Source organism: Brassica rapa, unplaced genomic scaffold, assembly GCF_000309985.2.
Source record: "Brassica rapa cultivar Chiifu-401-42 unplaced genomic scaffold, CAAS_Brap_v3.01 Scaffold1086, whole genome shotgun sequence".
NCBI lineage: Eukaryota > Viridiplantae > Streptophyta > Magnoliopsida > Brassicales > Brassicaceae > Brassica > Brassica rapa.
The window spans coordinates 190,001-201,060 of NW_022611020.1; the positions used below are offsets into that span (position 1 = coordinate 190,001).

At 43.6% G+C, this 11,060-nt stretch overlaps 1 protein-coding gene across 1 annotated transcript; it reads left to right on the forward strand.

The window, feature by feature from the left end:
- The first annotated feature begins 4,679 nt into the window (after window positions 1-4,679).
- On the forward strand, window positions 4,680-5,204 carry LOC117131620 (predicted GPI-anchored protein 58). Its single transcript, XM_033283670.1, has one exon. The coding sequence runs from the start codon at window positions 4,680-4,682 to the stop codon at window positions 5,202-5,204; it is 525 nt and encodes a 174-aa protein (XP_033139561.1).
- Window positions 5,205-11,060: the final 5,856 nt, after the last annotated feature.

Here is an 11,060-nt window from a genome sequence, read left to right on the forward strand (position 1 = left end):
ACACACGGACAGCCATGGACGTCCTGTGTGTGCTGACAGTGAGCCACGGACAGCCACGGACGTCCTGTTTGTGCTGGCGGACACCCGCGGACGTCCTGTGTGTACTGAACAGACAGCCCACGTGGGCCAAAATCACCCGAACAGTCCACGGGAAGGGTCAGCGTGCTGAGTACAATGACCAACGTGATGATAAGTGTACTGATGGACAGCCACAGACGTCCTGTGTGTGCTGACGGACACACACGGACGTTCTGTGTGTACTGAACAGACAGCCCACGTGGGCCAAAATCACCCGAACAGTCCACGAGAAGGGCCAGGGTGCTGAGTCCAAGGACCAGCGTGCTGATATGTGTACTGATGGACAGCCACAGACGTCCTGTTTGTGCTGACGGAAACACACGGACAGCCACGTACGTCCTGTGTGTGCTGACGGACAGACACGGACGTCCTGTATCTGCTGGCGGACACTCACGGACAGCCACATACGTCCTGTGTGTGCTGGCGGACCCCCACGAACACACACGGACAGCCACACACGTCCTGTGTGTGCTGACGGACAGTCACGGGCAGCCACGGACGTCATGTGTGTGCTGACGGACACACACAGACGTCCTGTGTGTACTGAACGGACAGCCCACGTGGGCCAAAATCACCCAAACAGTCCACGGGACGGGCCAGTGTGCTGAGTCAATGGACCAATCTGCTGATATGTGTACTGATGGACAGCCATGGACGTCCTGTGTGTGCTGGCGGACACCCACAGACGTCTTGTGTGTACTGAACAGACAGCCCACGTGGGCCAAAGTCACCCGAACAGTCCACGGGAAGGGTCAGCGTGCTGAGTCCAAGGACCAACGTGCTGATATGTGTACTGATGGACAGCCACAGACGTCTTGTGTGTGCTCACGGACACACACACGGACAGCCACAGACGTCATGTGTGTGCTGACGGACACACACAGACATCATGTGTGTGCTGACGGACACCCATGGACGTCTTGTGTGTACTGAACAGACAGCCCACGTGGGCCAAAATTACCCAAACAGTCCACGGGAAAGGTCAGCGTGCTGAGTCCAAAGACCAACGTGCTGATATGTGTACTGATGAACAGCCACAGACGTCCTGTGTGTGCTGACGGACACACACGGACAGCCACAGACATCCTGTGTGTGCTCACGGACACCCACGGACGACCTGTGTGTGCTGACGGACACCCACGGACGTCCTGTGTGTACCGAACAGACAGCCCACATGGGCCAAAATCACCCGAACAGTCCACGGGAAGGGCCAGCGTGCTGAGTCCAAGGACCAGCGTGCTGATATGTGTACTGATGGACAGCCACAAACGTCCTGTGTGTGCTGACGGACACACACGGACACACACGGACAGCCACAGACGTCCTGTGTGTGCTGACGGACAGCCACGGACTGTAACGCCCGAATCCGGCCTCTCGACGAAACTGGACCCGTTTGCTACTTAATCAATTTCTTTTCTTGTTTGAATCATTTTAAGTCTTTCCTTTACTAAGTCATGTTCGAATCTGAGGTTCTAAAACAATTGAACAGATAGCACAGTGGAATATAAATGTGTATAAAATGTATTACTTAGAAACATGAGATCCAATACACAACTTCTTAATCTTTTCATAGACAATCACTAGTTCATCCCTAGCATCATCTAACCACACATTACACAGCCTCTCACTGACCGAGCCTTCACGGCTCCTTGGCTTGACCAGACCATCCTTAGTTCCTGAAACCACAACCAGATAAACATTAATCATAACCGAGAATAGAACTGGTCGATTCTACAATGCTTGGATTGGTTCCTGGCCATAGATAAACCTCGGACAATATCCTTATAAAAAGATATGAACCTGCCTACCAAATCCTAAGTCATTGAACCAACCACCCCTGGACTTAGAATCAGATAGACAGTCCAGAATAGATAAACATAAAACACAAACAGTTCGGATCGTCCCTGTAATAACCCTCACGAGCCAATAAATTTTTGGTCAAGAAAAATCCCACTCGACCAGTTTTTAGTTGGTTCGACCTTGATTAATAGAAATAAAAATCGACCCGGTAGATTAATTTCTCAACGAAACTGTCTTGTGGTCGAAAGACCTTCACATGATAGTTTGGCCGAGTCTTAAATATTTTGGTCAAATTTTTATTAAACTGGACGAGACTTTCCGAGAACAAGACGAGAGACAAAGACATGGAATATTTGGTTGAAAATTATTTTAAATTATTAACCAACTGCCTAATTAATTTTGGACCAGACTCATGTCTTCCACCAGCCTGCTTGTTCAGTATTCAGTCACTTGACTTGCACCTTCTTGCTTACTTAGCTTCTTCAGTAAATGGCACATGACAATCACAAGCTGCCTGTGTGCTTGCTTCCTCCTTTAATTATTTATGATTGGCTGGAAACTACTTCATGGGAGGGAAAGGACAGTATGGTGTAGATGATGAAACAGGTTGCCAGCTGTCTGCTCTCAGCCAAGCTTTGTTATGAGCTAAACAGAAAAACCTAGAGAATTTCAGAGAGAAAGAGAGAAAGAAGAACAGAAAAATCAGTGAGAAAAATCAAGAAAATAAATTAAGAAAAAATTGGTGGTGACCTAATCTTCAACCTTAGCTCAGTTTCTTACCTTGGGAAACATCAGAAGGTGAGATTTTTAAATAAAACCCTAGACCTAGTTGAGTTCAGATCATGATCAGACCTTGATCTTTCTCTTTGATCAGTCCAGCCACAAGCTTACCTTGGAGAAGAGGATCAGCTGAGGCCATCTAGTCCTTTGGTTCATCTTGGTAAGCTTTGGTCTCCTTGCCTCAGTCAGTATCTGATCAGAACAGTTGATGTTTAGTTTAGGTCTTGGTCGGATCAGTTGTATAAGTTCTGATACAGTTCAGTTCTTGTTAATTTCGGTTTGAATCAACCTCTTAGAACCACCACCAATGATATTTTGATCTGGCTTTGAGTAAACCGATTTGAACTCAGTCTGATCTTGTCCTGAACTTTGGTAGACTGACTAGAACCGAGCTGAACTTGTATAGTCTGAGAAGAACCAAGCTTGAACTGATCTGATCTAAGGTGTTAAGGCATGAACCGAACTGATCTTGTGATCATACCACTCTGTTTCAGGTCAGAGGTAGAGTAAAGCTTGAAGTATCCAGTCCTGTCCATTCAGCCTTGTTCAAGTGGAACTCAAGTCTTGTCCAAGCCAGTTTCAAGACTAATCTTTAGGTGAGTCTAGATAGATGTTGAGATAGATCATGAATGAGTCCTTGATTAAGTTTGCAAAATGTCTGAATATTTAAGAATGATGTTGTGTTTACTCATGGTAAACACTTACACTTAAATAATAGTGTTAAAGTGAGATTAATCCTAATCTTAGTACTTGTTCTCAAGTACTAATCTTAACTATGAAATAATCATGGTTTTGATTAAGGATTAATCTTAGTTTAATTAAGAATTAATCTTGGTTTAATTGAGAATTAATCTGAGATTAATTAAGGAGTAATCATGATTAATTAAGTACTAATCTTGGATTAATTAAAAATTAATATGAGATTAATTAAGGATTAATCTAGGATTAATTAAGAGTTAATTATGATTAATAATGGATTAATTTTGGAATAATTATGGAAGTAAAATCATGTGAAGTCTTGTTATATTCACAATCTCTAAAGCCCCCGCATTACTGTGACTTGGTCCTACGAATGGAACAAGGTCATGAAGACACGATGATAGGGTAGCTCCCTGGAGATCGTGTACTGCATGACGATGCAGTGTCGGATTGTTCATACCGGACATTTGACAATGATGGTGATGCTAACTCACTAGTCTTGGTTAGCTTTAGTGGTTTCTCGGGTCTAGTATATATATTGTATTATATGAGTATGGTAACGGGCGGGTGTTGTGGAAGTGATGTTTAAAATAAGAATTCACAATGATGATCGATATTAAAGTATAGTACTAGTACTTGCATGATCATGTATATGGATTGATAATTGCTTGATTGTTATTGATTGTGTTGTGATTCTAGATTCACTGAGTAAACTAGTTGCTCATGACTCATTTGTGTGTGCAGGTAAACCTTAGGCGGGAGACACTTTACTTTTTGGACGGAAGGAACGGCCAACCAGCGGTAGTATTTTGTTGTCCTTGCAACGTACCTTTTGATGTATATTTACTTAAAACGTTGTTGGGCAATTGGCCATAGGATAAAACTATAACACTTTGTAAGATGTTTAAAGTAAATAAATAATGTATCAAAGATGTTTATAAATCACGAGTTCTCATATGATATTAGTCCTTGTCCGGGACGAACTAACTATCGAATATTGCTTTATCGGGTTGAAAAGCCAAGAGTAATATCCGATAGGAGCGTCTGTGTTCTTTGGTTGTTGGTCTAAGGCGATCGGATTTATTTCAAGAACCTTGGGTCGACCATCAGGGAACATCGACCGTGTCATTTCCGGTTATCTACGATCGGGGGTATCACAAAGGTGGTATCAGAGCATGGTTATATGATGCTTGAATGGGACTTGTTTCAAATAATTTTTGAGTCAAAAATGTGTCGCAAGGATAATTAGGATATGCTAGTTTGTTCCTTCTTTTAGAAATAGATAGACCTGGGTAGAAACTTACCATGATCTTTCGTTGCAGATGCCACCGAGAAGAGCACTCTTTGGACGCCGTGGAGGTCCAAACCTCCCAATTTCGATTTCATCATCTTCAGACTCTTCGCCGCCATCTACTCCGGCACCACTTCCGACTCCTAGCTTTGAGGCTCTACCTTCAGGCTCTAGCTTTGAGACTGACCCATCTGAAGGGTCATATGATCAGACACCGGTGCACATTCCTTTGTCTCCAGACCCGTACTTTATGGACATCGAGGTGGATGTGGTACACGATAGTCCAGTGCATGGAGATCATCCCACAGCTCCTGCATCTCCTGCTGCTCATATTCCACCGGCCCCTGCTGCTCATATTCCACCGGCCCCTGCCGCACCTATTCCGGCAGCACAACCTCAACTAGCGCCAACCGATCCAGCTATGATAGCACTTCTGGAACTGATGGCTGAGATGGTGAATTTGCAATATCAAGCACTGAATGCACAGCGAGAAGCACAGCGTGCTCAGCCAGCTCCAGTACCTACCACTTCTCACCCGGACTTTCTGAAGATATGATTATGAAGAACTTGGGACGAAGCATTACCAGGGAGGCACTGATCCCTTTGAAGCTGATGTGTGGCTTCACAATCTCGAGCAGAACTTTGCTGCAACCCGTTGTCCGGAAGAATTTAAAAAAGACGTGGCTGTTTACTATTTAGAGAAGGACGCCATCAGTTGGTGGTTATGCGTAGAGAGGAACTTTGGAGACTTCAATCTGAGTTGGGCTGACTTCCGTACAGCGTTCGTTCGAAAGTACTTCCCACCGGAAGCCCGTGATCGATTGGAGATTAAATTCATGGAGCTAGTTCAGGGAGGATTATCTGTTAGGAAGTATGAGGCAGAGTTCACCCGTCTCAGGAAGTATGTCCACGATGGTCGGGAGGACGAGATGATGATTATCCATAAGTTCCTTCGAGGACTTAACCCATATATCAGGAGCAGACTTGAGGCAGTAGAGTTTCATAGGCTTGCTGATCTTGTTGAGCGTGATGTGAACGTGGAGGAGGCCATTGCTGCTGAGAGAGTATCTTCTAGCCATTCTGCACAACCTAGAAAGTCAGCCTCAGCCACATTCTCCTATGTCGCGAGGACGGGGAGGTAGAGCTTTTCGGGGAGGTCGATCTGGAGGTCCTAGACCTAGAACCCCAACTTGTTTCACTTGTGGCCAGCTGGGTCATGTTAGGAGAGATTGTCCGACCGTGGGACAGTTCCAACCGGCTGTACCATCTCACATCACTTGTTTCACGTGTGGAGAGCGAGGACATTACGCGACATCATGTCCACACACTCATCTTGCTCAGCCTGTTGTTACGAGTGCTCAACCCGTTGTACCAGTTAACCCACCTTTACCCTTACCTCCTGCTAAGCGTCAAGCCACTGCTGGTAGGGCTTATGCTTTAGAGTTACCAGGACCATCCGCACCACCTCAGGGTCCGATTTCAGGTTTGTTTTCCTAACCAATTGAGTGTTGCATAATTTTTAAATGATTGGTAAATTGGTGATATAAATAAAAAATAGTATAAAAGTTGTTGAGTAAGTAATTGATGGGAAAGTCAATTATTGTCAGCGACTTTGCTTGTGGGTGGAATATCCGCCCACATCCTTTTCGATTTGGGAGCAACACATAGTTTTGTAGCTCCCGAAGTAGCATCATGATTCGATGGAGAATTCACTAAGGTGAATTTATCCATTCCCGTTCTCCTGGAGATCAAGTTCTTGAAACTGAAGGTGATTGGCTGTCAAGTTACCGAGCTCACCTTGATTGTGGTCGAAGGAAGATTGTTTTCGCGAGAGATACCCAACCCCCTTTAGCTTACCATGGCATAGTACCAAGTGTTGGAGCGTCATTAGTGGTAGCACTGAGATTTGAAAACCTTTTGGAGAAGGGTGAAGAAGTATACTTAGTGACCTTAGTTGCTGGACCAGTAGAAGACGAGAAAGAGCAGAACATGGAAGAAATACCAGTAGTCAGAGAATATGAGGACGTGTTCAAGGCATTAGAGGGATTGCTGCCGTCTAGGAGTAACCCGTTTAGTATAACCTTAGAACCCGGATCCGCTGCAATAGCAAAGGCACCATACCGAATTGTCCCTAGAGTTGGAGAAGTAGCCTATAGACTAGAACTTCCACCCGATATGCCTATGCATCCGGTATTTCATGTATCGATGCTATGTAAGCATATACCAGATCCAAATATGGTTGAGCCGCAGGGACCAGAGAACTTGAAACCTAACCTCACCTATCCTGAAGGTCCTTTGCGGATAGGCGAGCGTCGTATCAAGAAATTGAAGAATAGGGAAATTTCGCAAGTTCAAGTATTTTGGGGAAAAGCAACAGAGAGTGTTATAACATGGGAGGATGAAGATAAGTTCCGAGCTGATTACCCAGAACTCTTCTCAGATACCCCAGTCGTCCAGTAAAGGGTGTACACTTATATTTTGAGAATTCGGGGACGAATTCTTTTAAGGGGGGAAGAGTGTAATAACCCTCACGAGCCAATAAATTTTTGGTCAAGAAAAATCCCACTCGACCAGTTTTTAGTTGGTTCGACCATGATTAATAGAAATAAAAATCGACCCGGTAGATTAATATCTCGACGGGACTGTCTTGTGGTCGAAAGACCTTCACATAATAGTTTGGCCGAGTTTTAAATATTTTGGTCGAATTTTTATTAAGCTGGACAAGACTTTCCGAGAACAAGACGAGAGACAAAGACAAGGAATATTTGGTTGAAAATTATTTTAAATTATTAACCAACTGCCTAATTAATTTTGGACAAGACTCATGTATTCCACCAGCCTGCTTGTTCAGTATTCAGTCACTTGACTTGCACCTGCCTGCTTACTTAGCTTCTTCAGTAAATGGCACATGACAATCACAAGCTGCCTGTGTGCTTGCTTCCTCCTTTAATTATTTATGATTGGCTGGAAACTACTTCATGGGAGGGAAAGGACAGTATGGTGTAGATGATGAAACAGGTTGCCAGCTGTCTGCTCTCAGCCAAGCTTTGTTATGAGCTAAACCCTCAGGTGAAGCAACCACAGCTTGTATTTAACCCTCCTCCAGCTGCTTCCCACGTTCTGAAACCTACAGAAAAACCTAGAGAATTTCAGAGAGAAAGAGAGAAAGAAGAACAGAAAAATCAGTGAGAAAAATCAAGAAAATAAATTAAGAAAAAATTGGTGGTGACCTATTCTTCAACCTTAGCTCAGTTTCTTACCTTGGGAAACATCAGAAGGTGATATTTTAAATAAAACCCTAGACCTAGTTGAGTTCAGATCATGATCAGACCTTGATCTTTCTCTTTGATCAGTCCAGCCACAAGCTTACCTTGGAGAAGACGATCAGCTGAGGCCATCTAGTCCTTTGGTTCATCTTGGTAAGCTTTGGTCTCCTTGCCTCAGTCAGTATCTGATCAGAACAGTTGATGTTTAGTTTAGGTCTTGTTCGGATCAGTTGTATAAGTTCTGATACAGTTCAGTTCTTGTTAATTTCGGTTTGAATCAACCTCTTAGAACCACCACCTATGATATTTTGATCTGGCTTTGAGTAAACCGATTTGAACTCAGTCTGATCTTGTCCTGAACTTTTGTAGACTGACTAGAACCGAGCTGAACTTGTATAGTCTGAGAAGACCCAAGCTTGAACTGATCTGATCTAAGGTGTTAAGGCATGAACCGAACTGATCTTGTGATCATACCACTCTGTTTCAGGTCAGAGGTAGAGTAAAGCTTGAAGTATCCAGCCCTGTCCATTCAGCCTTGTTCAAGTGGAACTCAAGTCTTGTCCAAGCCAGTTTCAAGACTAATCTTTAGGTGAGTCTAGATAGATGTTGAGATAGATCATGAATGAGTCCTTGATTAAGTTAGTAAAATGTCTGAATATTTAAGAATGATGTTGTGTTTACTCATGGTAAACACTTACACTTAAAGAATAGTGTTAAAGTGAGGTTAATCCTAATCTTAGTACTTGTTCTCAAGTACTAATCTTAACTATGAAATAATCATGGTTTTGATTAAGGATTAATCTTAGTTTAATTAAGAATTAATCTTTTTTTAATTGAGAATTAATCTGAGATTAATTAAGGAGTAATCATGATTAATTAAGTACTAATCTTGGATTAATTAAAAATTAATATGAGATTAATTAAGGATTAATCTAGGATTAATTAAGAGTTAATTATGATTAATTAAGGATTAATTATGGATTAATTTTGGAATAATTATGGAAGTAAAATCATGTGAAGTCTTGTTATATTCACTATCCCTAAAGCCCCCCGCATTACCGTGACTTGGTCCTGCGAATGGAACAAGGTCATCAAGACACAATGATGGGGTAGCTCCCTGGAGACCGTGTACTGCATGACGATGCAGTGTCGGATTGTTCATACCGGACATTTGACAATGATGGTGATGCTAACTCACTAGTGTCGGTTAGCCTTAGTGGTTTCTGGGGTCTAGTATATATATTGTATTATATGAGTATGGTAACGGGCGGGGTGTTGTGGAAGTGATGTTTAAAATAAGAATTCACAATGATGATCGATATTTAAGTATAGTACTAGTACTTGCATGATCATGTATATGCATTGATAATTGCTTGATTGTTATTGATTGTGTTGTGATTCTAGATTCACTGAGTAAACTAGTTGCTCATGACTCATTTGTGTGTGCAGGTAAACCTTAAGCGGGAGACACTTTACTTTTTGGACGGAAGGAACGACCAACCAGCGGGGTAGTTTTGTTGTCCTTGCAACGTACCTTTTGATGTATATTTACTTAAAACGTTGTTGGGCAATAGGCCATAGGATAAAACTATAACACTTTGTAAGATGTTTAAAGTAAATAAATAATGTATCAAAGATGTTTATAAATCACGAGTTCTCATATGATATTAGTCCTTTTCCGGGACGAACTAACTATCGAATATTGCTTATTTATCGGGTTGAAAAGCCTAGAGTAATATCCGATAGGAGCGTCTGTGTTCTTTGTTGTTGGTCTAAGGCGATCGGATTTATTTCGAGAACCTCGGGTCGACCATCAGGGAACATCGACCTTGTCATTTCCGGTTATCTATGATCGGGGGTGTCACAGTCCCGAAGCCCCAACGGTCCATGCCTCATGGCGGACCCCCATGGCCCGCCACCGGCCCGGATCCGGACCATCGGACCGAAACCCGGACAGTCGGTCAAGCTGAGATGAGCTGACTCCCAGCTGCCTCAGCTGAGTGAGCTAGTAGTTCAGCTATTGGAGCTGACTTAGTAGTGGCCGAGCTGGAGTGAGCTTAACCTAACTCCGTTGAGTGGTCGAGTAACTGTTCCATCCGTCCAGCTACGGTCTTACTCGTCCTAGCTGACTCTCGACTGTGTGTAAGGTTAAGTCTAGGTTTCCTTACGTCCTTAACCTTCTTATCTGGCCATGGAACGTTTGTCTTGATGTCCTATGACTGACTAGTGTGTTTCCTCGAACCATGGCCGTCCCAATGATCCTATTCAGGATCCGGGATGTTACAAGTCTTCCCTACTAGCAATGGATTCGTCCTTGAATCCGAGTCATGTGTTTCATCCAACACAAACTAGTCAAACCATTTCTGAAACTCGGCCTTCATCCTGGCCTCCGTCTCCCAAGTGGTCTCTTATCGACCATTACAATCCCAAATGACCTTGCCATCTGGATTTTTTTCTTTCTCATTGCTTTTCCATCCTATCTACGATCTGAACCGGCCTTGTTTCCCAAGTTAGATTCGTACCTAGATCAGATGGTATTTCTGGTATTAAGACGTCCTGATCCGTCAAGCACTTCCGGAGTTGGGAGACATGGAATACGTTATGGAAGGCTTCCATCTCGGATGGTAAGTCCAACTTATATGCCACACTACCCACTCGTTCTATGACTCTGAACGGACCTAGGTATCTTGGATCTAATTTCCTTCTACCAGAAATTTGTACTCTACCTTTAAAGGTAATCATTTTGAGATAGACCATATCACCCACTGCAAACTCAGTTCTTTCCTTCGTTTGTCAGTGTAATGTTTTTTTCTGTCCTGTGGGCCCTCATCTTGTCCCGCACGGACTTGATCTTCTCCGTGGTTTCCTCCACAATTTCGGGGCCTATCATGCTGCGCTCCCCCACTTGGGTCCAGCATAACGGTGTCCTGCATGGTCGTCCATACAACGCTTCATATGGCGACATGCCTATACTTGAGTGGAAACTGTTATTGTAGGCGAACTCCAAACGGCAAATGTCATTCCAAGGAATCGCCCCAATCGAGGACGCATGATCGAAGCATATCCTCCAGCGTCCGTATAGTTCTTTCCGACTGCCCATCCTTGTTGGGATGATAAGCCGTACTCATGTTCACTCTCGTTCCTAA

What these genes read in the sequence shown, in the direction of transcription:
- LOC117131620 (XM_033283670.1), top strand. Translation starts at nt 4,680, where the DNA reads ATGCCACCGAGAAGAGCACTCTTTGGACGCCGTGGAGGTCCAAACCTC.